Source organism: Nanorana parkeri, unplaced genomic scaffold (genome assembly GCF_000935625.1).
Source record: "Nanorana parkeri isolate BGI_ZX_2015 unplaced genomic scaffold, ASM93562v1 scaffold242, whole genome shotgun sequence".
NCBI classification, from domain to species: domain Eukaryota; kingdom Metazoa; phylum Chordata; class Amphibia; order Anura; family Dicroglossidae; genus Nanorana; species Nanorana parkeri.
In genome coordinates, this window is record NW_017306510.1 from 1,627,568 (window position 1) to 1,645,782 (window position 18,215).

Below are 18,215 nucleotides of genomic sequence, written 5' to 3' on the forward strand. Positions count from 1 at the left end.
TATATATATATATATATATATACACACACTGTATGTGTAAGGCCCCTGTTGTACCAATGGCTCTGTGGGCCACAATACAATGCCAGCAGGCCCTTAGGTAGTGCCAAATAGGGAATTTTGACTGTGGCATTATTTTACATTGAACATAGACCATGATTTCCATGAGCAGATCTGATAAACACTGCATAATCCAGAGAGGTTCAGCCATATTACCTTTCACATGAGCGTGGGGAAGACTGGTTCTTTCCAGAAGACAAAGCTCAGAGGGAGAAAACATCCCAATGAAACCCAAGCTGTGCTTAAAGAAAGTCCATTCCATTTTGTAATTTAAAAAACCTCACGAACATGCAGATTTTCTTAAAAAGCAACTGCACATTGAGCATGGATCCTATCCTCTGCATTTGTTCATAAACAGGAGTTTTAGACCTTCAACCGGTAAACATTGTGTTCACATCTTTTCTTCCTGCTGCAACTGCTTTGGCCTCCAGTATTGTCAACTGCTTTGTCCTCCACTATTGTCAAAGATTTCTCTTTATTTTGACAAGATTTTATTATAGGCAAACAACAAAAGTAACTTTGCAGGGCGGCTACCCCTGCACTACAAGGGTTAATTGCTCAGTTTTGGAGTAAATTATTCTCAGATCCTACTGGCTCCCTTCAGGGCTACTAGACGGGTGCTGCAAGCGAGACTGGGCAGTGACCAAACACATTTGGCCACACTAGCACTGCACAAGGACAGGATAGTCTGTGCGAAGAATATGGAAAGCAGGTATAAAGCTGCTGAAGCTGCCTCTGAAAGAAGAGACAGCCAGGGGAGAGAGAGAAAAGACAGCCCGGGAAAGAGAGAGGAGAGAAAGCACAGGAGAGAGCGAGGAGAGACAGCCAAGGGAAGGGCGAGGAGAGACAGCCATGGGAGAGAGAATGGAGATATAGCCAGGAGAAAGAGCAAGGAGAGAGAGCAAGAGGAGAGAGAGGAGAGACAGCCAGGGGAGAGAGCGTTGACAGACTGCCAGGAGAGAGAGCAAGAAGAGAGAGCAGGGGAGGTGTTTTTTTTGTTTATTGGTAGATCTCATTGAGCTCGTCATTTGAAAAGTAGATATTAACACAAAAAAATCTGGGCACCCCTAACATGCAGTATAAGGCTGATATATAAATGTTTCACCCAGCATATAGCTGGGTGAAAACCGTTCACGAGCAATTCTCACCACTAGGTAGAGCTGAGAAGCATAGGAAATTCCTGCGTGAATGGCATTCACACAGCTATATGCTGAGTGGAACATTTTTAGATTAGCTGCTTAGTGTTTATTGTTTATGAGAATCTACAGCCAATGTGTTTCTGAGCAAATAAAGTGTCTCCTTCATCGAGCTGATTACATAGAACCAATGTTCATGGGGCAGGATTAAGTGATTTAAAATCCATCATGTATAAAAGCCTGTTTGTATGCATAGCAGATTTATGAATAAAGATTCATACAAGAGGGAATATCAATGAGTGAGCCGCAAAGACAGGCAGTCTGCAAATTGGTTGCCCCTCCAGTGTGGTGTTGACCACTTTCTACATCAGTTTGCAGTTTAGTACTGTACTCTCTCACTTATTGTACAGTTTACATACTGGTGTGCTCAGCTGAAAAGCAAGCTACCTGGCTTCCTCTACCACCTGAAAGATTTTTGTTGAATTTGATCAAAGCTTTACAGACAGGGGTTTTAATACCTATCCACTCTTTAGCATATTTTCCTCTTACCATATATGACCAAACGTTTGTTGACACCTGACCATCACACTTATATAAGACTTCTTGGACTTCTTACATTCCATAACCATGGACATTAATATGGGGTTGTCCTCTAACGCTCTAACAGCCTTTGTTGAAATGCCTTTCCACAAGATTTTGTACGGTCTCTGTGGGAATTTGTTTCCATCTAGCCAAAAGAGCATTTGAGAAGTCAGGTACTGATGTTGGATGAGTGGGCCTGGTTTGCAATTACCATTCCTATGCATCCAGAAAGTTTTCAGTATGCTTGATATCAGAGCTCTGTGCAGACCCCACAAGTTCCCCCCACAAGTTCCTCCCAACCAAACTCATTAAACCATGTCTTTATGGAGATAAAGACATGGTGTTGTACACAGGGGGCACAGTCATGCTGGAATAGAAAAGAGCCTTCCCCAAACTGTTGTTTCAAGTCCAGAAGTGTACCTGTGTTTTAAATGTCTTTGAGGGTCATTCACTCAGCTGCCAAAGTGAATACCCTAGACGAGGTGAACTGATCCGAACGGCGTTCGGATATTCACTTTGGCTCTGTACAGCTGATTTCAGCCCTACATCAGCTAAAATCAGCCGTACCTCAGCCGGCATCGGTGCAGAAGCAGCTCGAGTCAGCTGATCCAATATCTGGACTGGCTGATTCCCATAGGTCCCCCTCCCAAACCATACCAGACCCTTTATGTCTGGTAGAAAAGTTAGGAGGCATGCCACGTTAAAAACAAAAAGTGACATCACCGCTAGCTCCGCCCAACTGTTTACATTTGGCCAGCACCTGCCAAAGTCTACCCGCAGGTCCACGACAAATGAAAACAACTTGGCAGAGCTCCGCCCAGTTGTTGTCATTTAATGACAGCCCAGTGTCCTCAAGGATGCTGGTCTGTCAATGAAGGACAACAACTTGGCGAAGCCAGCCGTGACATCACAGGGGATTAAAAAAAATGAGGTAGGGAGCGAAGTTCCTCTTTAATTTTTCATTCTAAAAATGTTAAACCACTGCCTCACAGTCAGCAGCTGTGTTAGCAGCATGCTTTGCATACTTTTTCAGTTGGCCATCGGGCAGACTAAAGTGTATGTCAGGGCAAACTATGCAGAACATCTCTATAATACATGCACATTTCCCAATGTTTTTTCCCTTTACAGACAAATACCTGTTGGCCCGTCGGCCAACAACTCAATGCATTTTGGTGGACTGAGTGGTGTCAGCCATGCCCAGTAGTCTTTGCTAATCTACTCACCCATCTTACTCTCCTGTTCTCTACAACATGGAGACTTATTGCTATATGTTTGTGATAACACAGGAAGTGTACAATAGACAGCTCTGAATTTCTGACATGATTAGGGAGTATTTTTTTGCATGCATCAAAACAAATATAACAAAATGCTTTAAATAGGATAGTTAACAATCCAAAAGGGTTAGCACACATTTTAAATATATTACAAATAAACATAGTACCCACCACTGTAATATTTTCTTATTAGCATGTTGAATATGCATCGTAGCAAGTACATTTAAAAATGCTTTTTTAGCAGATAGCAACATTTATGCTTTAAAGAATATGACCTTAGCTTGCCATATTGTACTGAATAGCCCTACTAGATGTAGGAATCAATGAATGAGCCTTTGACCATTCACTTGAGGCGATTCAATCACTGTAGTGTAGAACACATGCACATGGAAGATTCACCTGCCATGAAAGTGTGGTGAATGTCAGATAGATTGCTTTATCAATGTTCCTCAGTCTTGAACATTATAAAGTAATTAGAAATGTGCTGTTTGTGCTGGTGCTTTGATCGTCTCCAGTACTCCACCCAAAAATCATGCTAACGTGGCAAACAAACAAGTTTGAGAAGACCAGCAGCTTAAATGATGCAAGCTGATCATTAGTTATTATTGATTTAAGTGATACACATTGGCAATAACTTGGCAAGCTATCTACTGCTTGTTAAATAAAAAAATAATTATTCATCTAGGACACGCCTTTAGATCCCATATATAAAGAACTAACTGGGTTAAGATATTACTCTCAAATCGAAGCTGCTTTGTTTTCATCTAGATAGGGAGTCCTTTTGCTTGAACATGGCTTTTTACAAAGCAGAGTCTATGCAATTTTCTGGTGGATCTGGTCAGTGTGGTGTAGGTGGTATGCAAGGTGGTTATGGCCAAGTAGGTGGTGGTTATGGCCAAGCTGGCTATGGTCAAGGCTGTGGCCAAGGTTTTGAGCAAAAAGTTGGTTTTGCTTATGATGCTGCTCAATGTCAAGGCTTTGGTGGTGGTGCAGTCGGGGGAGGCTTTGGTGGTGGTGCTGCTGGAGGAGGCTATGGTGGTGGTGCTGCTGGAGGAAGCTATGGTGGTGGTGCTGCTGGAGGAGGCTATGGTGGTGGTGCTGCTGGAGGAGGCTATGGTGGCGCTGATGCAGGCTATGGAGGCGGTGAAATGTTTTTTAGCGGCAATGAGAAACAGACAATGCAGAATCTTAACGACCGCTTTGCTACGTATCTGGACAGAGTCAAACAGTTAGAGGCAGCAAATGTTGATCTTGAAAAAAAGATTAAGGAATTCTTAGACAAGCAAAGAGCTGGTAGCACCACAGGGGAAGGAAAAGACTACTCACCCTACTTTAAGACCATTGAAGATCTAAAGGCTAAAGTAAGTTTGTCATAGATGTGCATTCTTGTTTTAAAGGCTAATTCCACCTGTCTGACCATGTTTAATGTTATAGACATATTTAGCGTGTAAATGGGTACAGTCCTCTGCCCCCCACCCTCAAACCACCCCCCTTACCTGCAGCATTTTGTATTTGTTTTTATTTCTCACAGCTGTATGTGGCTCCACCCACACATTGCCATCCATTCACAGATCCATTCACATGGATCTGTAAATAGAAGAATACAAATCCCATCAGCCACCATGGCAGTGGAACCCATAGACCTTAATGGAGCACAAGTACAGTGACATCATCACACTTGTAGCCCATTGAGTACGGAAGTTCGCGGAAGTTCCGTACCTCAATGCGGACTTGGGGCTGGTGGAATAATCTGCAGGAGCCTGTGCATTACTCCCATGATCCACTGATTGAGGCTCCAATGCAAAATATTCATAAATGCAATTTTTTTATTAATGCAAGTGCATTTATTTAAAAATGTTTGAATATGTCTTTAAAAAACTGCCAATGATAATAATAAAAGGTATTTAAAGGGAATATCAAGTGATTTAACAGTAAGTGCTTTATTGCGCACCATGTACACCTGTTATGAACAAAAATATGCAGGTTTCCATTGCTGTCCTTTGCTACTGAGAATGATAGCTACCTGTCTGTCATGGTGATGCTTGGCTTTCTAAGTCACTGACCTGGAACAAGTATAAAGATCAGGAATTCTTACTTTTCACTGTCTTTGAGTGCACTGAATACTTGTTCAGGGTCTGGACTCGGATGCATTGAAGGCAAGCAACTAGCATTTTCAAAGAAGAGGTTGGCAAAAGCAGCCCCATATTTTTCTATTGACATATATACTTTAATAAAATTGCTTTATCTTCCTAATGACAGGTACAAAGATAATACAACTATTCAGTATGCAACTTTGTAGCACAGTATATTATGTCACCCTCATATATAGGATGAGTATAAAGTCCAACTGCAATGGGCCAGGAAGGGTTTAAAGGATTACTAAAACCAAGAACAAAACGGTTATATATTGCAGCCAGTCCTTAGATGTGGTGGCTTGAATTGAGGTCTCAAACAATGTTATTGGCTTTCCCAGCTAACTTTTGTGAACCATAAAACCCCTCCACTCTATGTAATAGAAATAGGGAGAAGAGGTGTATATGGTCCAAATCAGGAGAGCAGCCTAGAGTTACTCTGCTGCTCCTCCATAGATACAAGACAAGCATAGCCACATCAGACAAGATGTGTGTTACTGGCAGGATCTCCAGGAAAAAATAACAGAAAAGAAGCCTGAAAAAAAACAAAAGTAATTCAGCCACCAGATTGAAGGACTGATAAGGTGAAGGTGACTCTTTTCTGTGGCTTTCCTTCATTTCCTGTCACCATTACCAGGACAGCAAATTATAGAAAATAACCTCACAGAGGCACTGTTTCTATTGTATCAAAAGCTAAAAAATATTTTTTTTTTAGATTCGGGTTTAAAAAAATTGGAGAATGTGTTAAATGTACAAATTCAGGAAATGGTACAAACCTTCCGATCATATTTTAAATGATACCGTACTGTGAATTTTGCATAAATAGCCAAATTGTGCAAATAGCATGTCAACTGTGATTTAAATACTTGGAAAATAGGAAATACAATTAATAATACTGTTAAAAAAAGATAAAATATATTTTTTAAATATGAGAATCAGTGATATCACATTTTTTTATACTCTACCACACATGTATACAGTTGTCAGAGCTAATTGATTCAATTGTTGACTTTTTTTACATCTCAATGGTCACATCGAGCAACCCAAAATTTCACTGTTAATTAAATTCAGTACTAATATTTTACAGTCCTGATTGTTTTCTTGGCAGGGTAAAGTGTACATAAACCACAAAAATTAACTTTTATTTGGTCTCAATTGATCTGTTCAATAAACCAATGAAATCATTTTGTTATATGTATTTGGGAAGTACAAAAATATACCAATTGATCCTGCCAGCAATCTTGTAAGCTGAGCTCAGTTACCACTGTTCCCAGCTCTCTCTGAGAACTACAAAACACCTTCCTTCTCTGTTACTGAGATGGGAAAGGGGGTCTGTAGCCCTTTTCTAGGGTGGCAATGCTCCTCCATAGATACAATACGGTAAGTGAGTGTAAGTGAACGTTGCCACCTAAGGACGGAAATTGTGTTGCTGGCAGGATCACCAGGTGAAAATAAATGGAAAAAAAAGACTGCAGAAAAAAGAAAATGAATGCCCTTCAGGACATCTAAGGACTGGTAAGCTACAATGTATAACATTTTTGTTTGTAAAGAAAGGAAATATGCTTAGAATAGAGCATAAACCTTGTATTCTGCCCTTGTGTTGCGTTATCCTAATCAGGTTGGAAGAATGTTAAACCCCTCTCCATAAAGCTAGGCTACACCTGCACTGCAAAGGCTACCTGCTTATTTATGTCTAGGGGGATTCTTTAAAGCAGTTTTACTTACCTGATCCCCAATCCCCTGGCAGTCAGCGCTCACCTCCCTCCCTTCTGCTTGGGCTGTGGAATGTTCTTTGGCATCCTCAAATCGAATGCAGAGCTATGGGCCTAGCAGTAGACCATCAGCGGGCCTCTCACCACCGAAGTGGGGGAGTAGTCTGCGGGTGCTGTTCTTGGAATCAGCAGGAGCATAGATCCGGTAACTAAAACTGCTTCAAAGAATCCCCCTAGACAAAAAGGAACAGTTACCCCTTGCGGTGCGGGGAGTAGACCCATGGCATGGGGAGGGTTTTTTGTATTCTGAGAAAGGCTTTTATATATATATATTATAAATAAATATTTTTAGGGTAACATGTCACAAGTACAAAAACCGTGTTCATTTGTGTCTTACAGATTATTGTAGCCTTCAACAACAATAATACCATAGTCTTGCAGATCGACAACGCCAGATTGGCAGCAGATGATTTCAAGCTGAAGTAAGTTTAGTTTGTTTAATGTCAAATTAGCACAGTCATTGATCGGGGTGTCACCATGGCAACCTGCGCTGACATCATGACGGCAATGCCACTCTCTGCATCATTGTGGACCACTCACCCCCAAGTGTAGAGGAAGAGCACCCGGTGCATCATGTAATTGGTCTGAATAAATCTAATAAAGGGATGTATAGAAAAAAAGCATAATATGCACCGTGGGGGGATCTAAAGTGGAGCATAGTAGTAGGGCCGGGGTCCGAGCTACGGGCATTCAGGCAACACTAGAAAATTATTTAAAATAATCATAGTAGCATGCCTTATAATTTCTAACAACTTCTGATTATGCCCCCTTAACCCGTGTCTTAGCTCCACTTTCTAGTTACATAGGTCTGCCCGCTATGCCTGCATTAAATCTCATGCATGTGCAGTAGATAGTACCATTAGTAATGGTAATAGGTAATGGTAGTGCTTATGTCATAGATTTTCACAATGACAGTTAGCATGGCAACATGGGTCTTGAAGTCAAGCAGCCTCTTTTAATCTCTGGGTGCCATTGGGAAACCAAGAAAGGCAGTATTGCGTGAGGTGCTGCCATTGCAGGGAGAGGTTCTGTCTTCTTACCTCAACAGTGAAAGGTCCTCATTCCAGCATCTAAGTGGTGCCCAGAATGAGAAAAACTATGCAAGACGCAATAAACCTTCTGGAGTTTTATTATCTGATGCTGGCTGGTCTGCTGCTCTTTACAGTCAACAAAGCACCGGTCCATACATTGACGAAGTAGAACATGCAATTTAGTGTTTTCTCTTTGTAAGCTACGCTATTCAGCACCAGTGTACTTGAGCAGTAGTTGTGTAACTTTTTTTTTTTACTACACTAAGGAACGCTAAGCATACTGCATGTTTATATCATGAAAATGCTTCATCATATTAAAAAAAGAGTTTTATTTGGGTCTGGGACAACACCTTTGTGTAAATACCTGCGACTTTGCACTATAACACATTAAGCTCCATGTGTTCCATTTGTCAGGTACGAAAATGAGCTTACTCTGCGCAGAGCTGTAGAAGCTGACATTGTCGGCCTACGCAAAATATTGGATGACCTGACCCTGTCCAAATCTGACATGGAATCTCAGGTTGAAAGCCTTGTTCAAGAAATTGCTCTTACTAAGAAGAACCATGATGAGGTAAGCCCTGAAGGACTCTCATTAATTCTGTCGACTTTTGTTGGTTTTTGTGCTGCAATGATGTAACATGACACATATTTCTTTTCAATTAACCTGTAGGAGGTTAAAGGAGGCCAACAAACAACTGTTGGTGATGTCAGCGTAGAAATGAATGCTGCTCCAGGAAGTGATCTGCTAAAGAAAATGAATGATATGCGAGAGCAGTATGAGGCTCTGGCTGAGAAGAATCGCAAGGAAGCAGAAGAACAATTCAAGAAGGCGGTAAGAAATTTTGACTATTTTACATTCATTTATTTGTTATATTATACAAATTATACAGCTACATAAATGATATACGGCAATTCTTGTCAACCAATGAGATATTATATATTGCGGTCCTCAAAAGTGATCCATGATGCCATCAAGGCATGGCAGGCGTGGTAGAAGAGTTGTGCAATAGGAGACAGTCCAAGACTGGGGATATTCTAATTGAAACTGCTAGAGATTACTGCTACAACCAATTTTACAAATAAATATTTCCACCACTAACTGTGGGGTTCACAGCCAAGATGACAAACCCTACAGGGTGGCATGCAGTGCTCAAGCCAGAGGTTGGGTACCAGGGATCTAAGGTGATGGGATTCGGGTATCCTATATACAGCTACTTTCCCAATTTGCAATGAAACATCTTGGAATGGCTAAGCAAAAGGGAAGTGTAGGCTTACCTGCTTAACTTGCCATTCCTGTAGAACTCACTAAGGTAATGATGATGATAGTTGTTGTTGGCCTCATATTAGCAATGCAGCAGATCAGCAGCATGCATACTATAATACATCATGCTTGAACAAGTGAGTGCAGGACCTCTGATGTGTTGCCCTGTGGAGAAGAGGGCCATGTGACCTTTCGGGAGCAACACAGAGCATTTTGCTCTGGAAGTGCCATGTCACATAGCTACTTTGTTTGCAATGGAGCTATAAATTACATATTTCAGTGGGGAGCACTGAAATATAAGGTTTTTACCCCTCCATCTAATAATCTGGGCTCCCAAAATGTATATTATAGGATGCAAAATGGATGCAAAAGAGGTCTGTGTTCTACTTGGGAATCAAGAATATTCTGGTATACCTCTGGTTATCACCTTCAAAAAAATGTATTTTATTTATTTACTTTGCTACCCTAGAGTGAAGGTTTGCAGAAGCAAATACAAGTTGTAGTAACAGAAGAGAAGACCACCAAGAGTGAGGTTTCTGAATTGAAGAAGACACTTCAAGCCTTGGAGATTGAGCTTCAGTCACAACTTGCAATGGTATGTAATTCATGTACATTTTAGACTGCAGATTAAAAGAAGAAATAAAGCCTAAACTGTGTTTCTAACCTCTTTAGCTGAAAAAGGTTAGATCCATTGTTATATATTTATTGCTTTTTGTGTCCCCACTGGGACATATTCAGCATTGTATGTATTTCCCACCATTGGATGGGAAATCCAAAATGTTACAGGTGCAGACAGCTGAGGGCAAAGTCTTTCAATCGGCACATACATAATGGATTTCCACCAACATTGAAGAGGTTTCCATTTACTTCCTTTTCTGTCTCAGGGAGACAGGGACAGGACATGAGGTTGTTATTACACATTTACATAAAAGCATATTTTATATGTAAAAAAAATATGTAAATATTTCATAGTATATCAGCATTTGCAGTATGGTTGATGGTCAAAATCTGTCAGCCACTGAAGAGGGAACGGAAGTGATTGAAAACAAGGATTTCCTGTAAAGGAAAGACAAAACGTACCTTTCCTGCTCTGACAATCTTTTCTCTATTGAAGAGCTACCACTCTAAAAAAATATACAGCTTGCAACACTTCCAGGTATGTTGGATGCATGGTTCCTTGGAGAGCACTGTGGCTCGATCTTCTGGCTCCTAGGTCACTAATATGTCCTGTCATGACGTAGGGGCCAGTGGATGAAACCACAGAGCGTAGAGGAGGACCAGACATCTGATACTCCTAATAGTGTCATATGCTGAAGATTCTTCAGCAAGCTTTAACCTCTCAAAAGAGTAAGGATTAGACGCATGGTCAGTGGGACTGACAAGGCCATTCCTTCCATGAGGCCAACTGATGTGGTTACCTCAGGTGGCAGTTATGAAGGGAACTGTGGGGGCAGCAATGAGGCTGTAGTGTCCACATGGACAACTCAACCTCAATTTAATGCTGAGCCTGTTAAAACCATTAGCTCTGCATTATTGAGCTCTCTGCCTGGCCACTGCACCTGTCACTCAAGCAGGCGCAGTGACCAAGGCTCCTCAGAGGTGCTGAGCTGGTTAAAAGTGCAGACTCACCATCACTGATCACAGCACTATTTGAAACAAGCATTGTTAACACCAAGGCAGCCATTTTCGCCATGGGGTGCGATGGGGGGGAGAGTCAGCAACCATGCCCCCCCTTAGCCAGCATCTGTTTTTATTATAGTGATAGATATAGAAAAATTGTTTTGAATGATCTTTTAACGTGACAGATGCCAGAAACATAAGTGAATTTCAAACGATAACAATCAATGCTCAGATATCATTTTATCCATATGCAAAATCAGTTTGTATTTTGGGTTAGTGGTTCATGCGTGCTGATTTTTCATTGACAGAAAAAATCTCTTGAAGAAACCTTAGCACAAACAGAAGGACAATACTGCGCAAAGATTGCCCAGATCCAGATGCGCATTACCGCTGTTGAGGAGCAACTAACACAGATCAGGTCAGAGATGGAGTGCCAGACTGCTGAATATGAAGATCTGCTGGACATCAAGACAAAATTAGAGGCCGAGATTGCAACATACCAAAAACTCATGGATGGCAGGTAAGAAATTGCATTGCAAATGAAGAATGGCAGGAATATTGTCCCTTGGGGTACCTGGTCCAAGCTTACTGCAGAAGCGGTATGTACTCAGAAGCAGGGCTGTAGCTACCATGGGGCGAGTGAGGCACCTGCATCAGGAGGCCAACACAGCCGCGGCTTGGCAGGGAGAAGAGGAGCGGCACAGGCTCCAGTTTCTCCTTGGATCCCTGCTGCTCTCCCTCAATTGTGTGGACAGAAGACTCTGTGTCTTCAATCTCTTTCCCTATTCCAAAAGGGAGATGCCAGGGGTCTGTTTAGACCCCCAACATTTCCGCGAAGCGCCCCAACAGTAAAAATAAAAAAGTAATAAATAAAATAATAATAATAACATGTCTTTTGGGGGGGGGGGGCACAATTTTCTGTTCTTGCCTTGGGCGCAAAAGGAGCTAGCTACGGCTCTGCTCAGAAGGGTTGGTGTACCACTGTTATCAATACCACTGTTATCAATATGACTAGCAACGGATCGCCCTATGTCACAGAAAACTGATATACACTCACTGTAACAAACTGGTATGCACTCACTGTAACAAACAAACAAACATACTTTGATAAAGCGGTTATGCCCTCCTAGTCTAATACCTTAAAAATTAATCAAACAACTTACATATCAAGTCCATCACTTCACACCACAGTTAGCTTACTGGAAAAGCAAGAAATGGTTCACTGCTCATGAGTGTGAAAGATCTTCTTTCAGCTGTAGACCACTGCCCATTTATTATAATCCATCATGATTAGTGTTTTGTCTATAATGGCGATATGTTTTCAAAAAACTACTTTCTATCTGCAGCAACAGCACTGGACAAGGCAGCTCGACAAGTGGGGATAAAGGAAAAACATCGGGGAACACTTCAACGCCAACGCCTCCAGGTGATTATTGGGCGATTGGAGTAGCTTAAATATCTCTGCCTGAATCAACACAGTTTGAAAACTAAGGTGTATAGTTATCAACATTTTTACCCAAGATTTACACATTTTTTTAATGAAATGTTAGGTGAAAGTTGTGTGAATCTTGGGTGGAAATATTAATAAATAGACCCTTAAGCGGTCGACTAATAGATCTGAAACCTTTGTTGCTTTTATGGTCAGTTTTTAGCGGGTCTTGTATATACATGATACAGTCCATATACCCACCTCATTCAGAGCCGCTGTTCCGTTAGTGAATGCAACGGTTGTCGACGGATGGCTTCCGCCTTGAAACATAAGCACTCCAATAGCAAATCAAGTCTGTATATTTATTGACGTACATGCTGCAAAGCAAAATACACTTAGTGCAATGTTTCGGGCTCACACAGGATCCCCTTCATCTTGCAGAAACAAGCCCACTAAACAAAACGTTGCACTAAGTGTATTTTGCTATGCAGCATGTAGGTCAATAAATAGACAGACTTGACTTGCTATTGGAGTGCCGGTGCCCACTCTTCTACTTGTATATACAGGTGAAACTCGAATAATTAGAATATCGTGCAAAAGTAATTGCAGTAAGTGCTGCAAAAGGGGCCCAAACCAAGTACTGAGTACATATGCATGCTTGTACTTTTCAGAGGCCCGATATTGTTCTATGTACAATCCTTGTTTTATTAATTGCATGTAATAATCTACTTTTTTGAGGTTGTGGATTTGGGGTTCTTGGGGTTTTCATGAGCTGTAAGCCATAATCATCACAATTATGACAAATCACAGCTTGAACTATCTTGTTTTGCATGTAATGAGTCTATCTCATATATTAGTTTCACCTTTTAAGTTGCATTAGTGAAATAAATGAACTTTGCACGATATTCTAATTATTCGAGTTTCACCTGTACATGGAGGCCCTTTTATTAAAACGTACAAAAGTAATCCATAGATTTAAAAACATTCAAATTTTTTTTTTTTTTAGTTCAGTTAATAATGTTTTGTTCTCAATAGGAGAGACAATGACAAAGCTGGAATTACTTTTTATAGTACTTCTCGCTTGCAGATGTTCACATTAACCCTGTTGTGTCTCAAGGAACAATTTGTAAGACTGCCCCCAAACGCAAGTTTGAATGGGGCCTAGCAAAATAAATACAGTATATTATACTCTCCCCTATGATAGACTGGTACCTGTACTAATCATGTACTCCTTGAACATAATTCTGCCCACAAGCTTGAAAAGAAATGCATGAAGAGTTTGGTAAGGTTGTGGTTTCAGTTACCTGCTCAGGTTCACCTTCTTGTTCTTTTGGAACGCAGTCTTGTTTGAGGCCTACATAGCATAAGACCATCCTCCAGTTTAGTTGAATTAGATTAGGTTTGACTTTGTAATATATAAGTACACATTTGGAGCATGAGATAAAACACAGAATATACTGATAATTGCACACTAAAGGCCCCAGAAGATTATACCAATGCCAGATTAAGAGTCGTAATAGAAAGTTGTCACTTAGACACCTAATTACATTCCACAGTAGAATGCATTGTGTCAGTATAATTATGCAAGAGGGGCATGTATAGGCTCTGCCTTCATCCAAATCCACAGCTTGCAGCAAGAGTTTGGGGGGGAAAGGGGGATGGGGACATTGAGCCTGCACTTTTTAAAGCCTACGGTTCTCTAGACTCTGTGCCACTAACTCACCTTCTATATGTTCATTGCACATTTGGTGATGCCCACCCTGAGAACTCTCACTTCTGTAAAAAACACATAAACATTTCCCAATCCTGCCAATCACCATACATAGAAGACATTAACTCTACAAGCCTATTTCAGCTGAAATATAGCATCTCGTTATAAAAACAGATTTCAGGTAAAGAAGCTTAAAGCTGAACCTTGGGGACAATTCAAAATGTATCCTTGCAGTTGGGCACCCTCCTCACTGCAAGGCTTAAATGCTAATTTTTGTGCTCATTCTGCTGGTTTTGTGCTCAAATGTTCACTCCTTTAAATATCATGCCGGCGGGGTCCCCTTAAACTGCCTGTAAAGTGGCTCATTTTTGTCTAGGGCGCCATTAAAAAGTAGTTTAACTTGCCTTATCCCTCGCTGTCCAAACAGCTGGCACTCTCCTCTTCCCTCCAATGCCCCAGGATGTGGATGGGCCCTTGGGGTCCTTACATACAATGCAGAGCCATTTGTGATCACATCAGTAAGCCTGTTACTAAAAGAGCACTGAAGAGAATTATCTTCGAGAGACTGGATGCATGGAGAGGAGGATACCAGTGAGAGCAAAGGGATAAGGTAAGTAAAACTGCATTTAAAGGTACCCTAGACAAAAATGAGCATTTAGCCCCTGCTATGGGGGAGTAGCACCACTGCAAGGGTAGTTCTGAATTTTCCACCAAAGTTCAATCATTTTATGAAATATGAAGGAATAACAATTAAATTAAAGGTTGCCTTATCTTTACCTGGAGGTCTGCTGTAGATAGCAAAGTGGTGTTCTAGGCTGTGTAGATCTATGAGCCTGGTTATGTTCCAGCTTCATAGACCTCTCTTCATACACTACAGAACACGTTTCCCATAAGTGACAGAATCTGCTTTATGTTTAGGACCAACTAAAAGGAGTTAAAAGACACCACGAACACCGTGAAGAATGGAAGAGATTGGGCCTGCTCAAGCAAACTGGAAACCTTCTTTCATATATCAGTCTGTCTTTCAAAACACATACTATTTCTTTGTCTTTCCTTACTGCACTGGGGAGGAAACACACTGACGCTGGCTTCTTCGGTGACACAGTACACGTGATGATGTGTGAAGTACATTTACTCAAACAAAAAAGCGGATTTCTGTTAAGAAATGATGAAGATTGATTTCTGTGAATCATTATAATAGCCAGAGGGAGTATATTAATGAAAGCTGCTGTATACTTGTTTATCTGGAATCAGAATATTGTTGATTGAGTGACAATTATAAGAATCATCACATGATTATCAAGTTCATTTACGTGTGCGTCAACATTCTGTAGGTTATGTGAACGACACCTCAGTTTGCAGCTGTGTTGCTGCCTTCAATTTCTCCTGTACGTTTAATACTTTGTTTTTTTCGCTTTGCACAACAAAATAAAACTTTTCTCATGCAAGTTATATATGTAGTCTTTGTTCCTTGATGAAAAATATATTTAAACTGCATAAGCATTTTTGGCATTTTAAAAAAATCTGCCAGTCTTGGCTATCCTGCTGAAGCCCTACAATCTGTAGTGCCTATTTGCTGTGGACCTACAGTTAAACAATTTCAGTGATGGGAGGTTCTGGCTCCACTCTCTTGGACCTAAGGGCCATATCAAGAGACACACACACTTAGTTGCATGTCTGGTCCAGCTGAGGTTGTGCTGAACACCTAGCTCAACAAAATAATCACCAGTATTATGGGCTACAAGGAAGAGCGTAACTGGTAATCACAGGGCCCCATAGCAAAATTTTGTATGGAGCCCTGTTATTTCTCCTCCTTTTTTTCAGCCTCCTCCACCGTCGGGACCTGCCTCCTTACATAGTTACATAGTATTTGGGATTGAATAAAGACATACGTCCATCAAGTCCAACCCATATAGGTCCGCGCATCATCTCATTCTTAGGGATACTGGTATCCCTGGATATTACGGTCCCTCAAGAAATTGTCCAAACGTTTCTTGAACAAATCTACACTCTTGGCTGAAATCACTGCCGATGGCAGTGAGTTCCAGACCTTAACCGCTCTTACTGTAAAGAACCCTCTTCGCCCATTGTGCTGGAATTTTTTCTCCACCAACTTTAGGTGGTGTCCTCTAGTCTTTGTAATGGAGTTAATCTCAAACAGTTTGTTGCCAATGTTGCTGTCACCATTGAACATCTTGTACATGAAAATCATATCCCCCCTTAATCTCCTTAATTCCAGCGTAAACATGTTTAAGGTCAGAAGCCTTGTCTCATAGCTCTGATCCTCCATTCCCCTAATTAGTTTTGTTGCCCTCCGCTGGACTCTCTCCAGTTCAAGGACATCCCTTCTCAGTATCGGCGACCAAAACTGGACCGCGTACTCCAGATGTGGCCGAACCAACGATCTATATAGAGGCACAATTATAGACTTGTCCCTGCAATACATCCCCTTCTTAATACAGGACAAGACCCTGCTAGCTTTGCCACCTTCACTGACTCAGCAGTGGCTGTGATGATGAACACGCCACTGCACAGATCACTGACAGGTTGTCAGTGATCTGAACAGAGGCGCATTCTTCCTCAAAGCCGCCAGTGACAGCCAGCAATGCCATAGCGACCCAGGTGGCCCGCACGTCATCAGGGGGACCCCTTTGTTCCTCATCCTGGCCGGGCCCCCCTGTGCCCAGGGCCCTATAGCGGCTACCTGGGACGCTATGGTGATAGTTCAGCCTCTGGCTACAAGGTGTGTGGTCCAGATAGAATCCCCACCACCAGGCTGGTTGACGAACATTTACCAGACCACCACCCATCTTCTGACTAAACCATATCAAAGTCTTTACTTCGCCCAGTATAGACTACTTTCCAAACCACAAGAATAATGTCTGTGAAGGTTCTCATTCATCCAGGTCATGGTAGAGATACACAGGAACAGCACAATAGTGCAGAGCACACAGGAAGCAGGAGCAAGAGGCAACCACAAACAGAGCAAGGAGCAATGCTATGGAGGGAACACACTGCCACAGCAAACAAAATGGGTACACGGACAGAGAACAGAGGAAATGAAAGAGCACAGCAGGAAGGGAACACTGAAACCAACAAGAGCAAAGACACAAAATGCAAGGTATACTCATGCGGCAATGCCATCGAAAACAGAGAGGTCCGGCTACTAGCGTAGAGACACGTTGCTCGAACACTAAAGCACAGGTGCACAAGCCTTTTAACACCTAGGTTCAAGGCGGACTGACATGGAACCGAGCAGCTTGGACAGGATGCAAAACCCGGTGTGCTGCCCCAATAGTTGTATTTACAGCCGCAGTTATTATTCACGTTGGTGTGATATTAGAATTTATAGAGTTTATTTCTTTAATCCATTTCCTCATAGATATTCTATGGTTAGTTCATGTGCTGCCACCTAGTGGCCTTTTTTTGGTATCGCACATGTTTCCTGTGTTCCCTTCCTCACATTATGATGCATTTCCCCCTGTGTGTAATGCTCTGCCCTTCTTGCTCAGTAGCATTTCCTGTGTCATGGCTGCAGCTAACAGGCCACATGTAATCCGCATGTAACCGGGGCACATGTAATCTGCCTTGCATGCTACAGATAGTATCATCTTTTGACCGCTTAAATACTGCAATCCATCCATCTACTGTAAACCTGAAGCAACTTTGTGGATGGAAAAGGTATTGGTGAGTTCAGCTATCTGACAAGGATTGTCCTCAGTGATTGTATCTGCTTATACAGGCCAGGCATAGAGGTCTCAGCAAGGGATAAGTCACTATCACAACAATCGGAGTCAGAATACCCGGCACCGGATCAATGTACAAGGAACTGTGATGCTCTTGCATACTACCAGGAAACTGTTTTGCGAGTATCTGCCAGCTATTTTGGCGGGGCCCATACTGGGGAAGAATAAATGGCATTCCTCAAACAGGGAAGGTCGAAAACTGGCTGTTTTACATTGTCATTGCTCCTACTTTTCTGAGGGCTCAGATGATATGTTGTACCACCAACCACTTCCTTCTCTCTCTACAGCTCCCTCTCATCTCTGAAAACTCCACCCTACTATCCCCTTTATACTCTTAACTGGAAGGTAAGTGGGGACCCCTAGAGGGCACCAAATGAATTACACCCCACTACCCATAAAATAGCTATAATAGGACTCAATACAAATGCAAGAGAAAAATCTGAGGCTGCAGAGAAGGACTGTTC

The 18,215-nt window shown here is 41.8% G+C and overlaps 1 protein-coding gene across 2 annotated transcripts; it reads left to right on the forward strand.

Moving 5' to 3' along the window:
* Nucleotides 1-3,786: 3,786 nt before the first annotated feature.
* LOC108787113 (keratin-3, type I cytoskeletal 51 kDa-like) lies at nt 3,787-11,404 on the forward strand. Of its 2 annotated transcripts, XM_018556575.1 has the most exons (7): nt 3,788-3,976; nt 4,025-4,410; nt 7,293-7,375; nt 8,399-8,555; nt 8,655-8,816; nt 9,715-9,840; nt 11,174-11,404. In XM_018556575.1, the coding sequence occupies exons 1-7, from the start codon at nt 3,841-3,843 to the stop codon at nt 11,387-11,389; spliced, it is 1,266 nt and encodes a 421-aa protein (XP_018412077.1). In that variant the 5' UTR covers nt 3,788-3,840; the 3' UTR covers nt 11,390-11,404. The 2 variants fall into 2 exon arrangements, with proteins under 2 accessions (XP_018412076.1, XP_018412077.1); XM_018556574.1 differs by having other exon boundaries at nt 3,787-4,410.
* The last annotated feature ends 6,811 nt before the right edge of the window (nt 11,405-18,215 follow it).

Coding starts and splice junctions, on each gene's coding strand:
- LOC108787113 (XM_018556574.1), top strand. CDS start 3,841: ATGGCTTTTTACAAAGCAGAGTCTATGCAATTTTCTGGTGGATCTGGT. Junction 4,411..7,292: donor TTGAAGATCTAAAGGCTAAA/GTAAGTTTGTCA, acceptor TGTGTCTTACAG/ATTATTGTAGCCTTCAACAA. Junction 8,556..8,654: donor CTAAGAAGAACCATGATGAG/GTAAGCCCTGAA, acceptor ATTAACCTGTAG/GAGGTTAAAGGAGGCCAACA.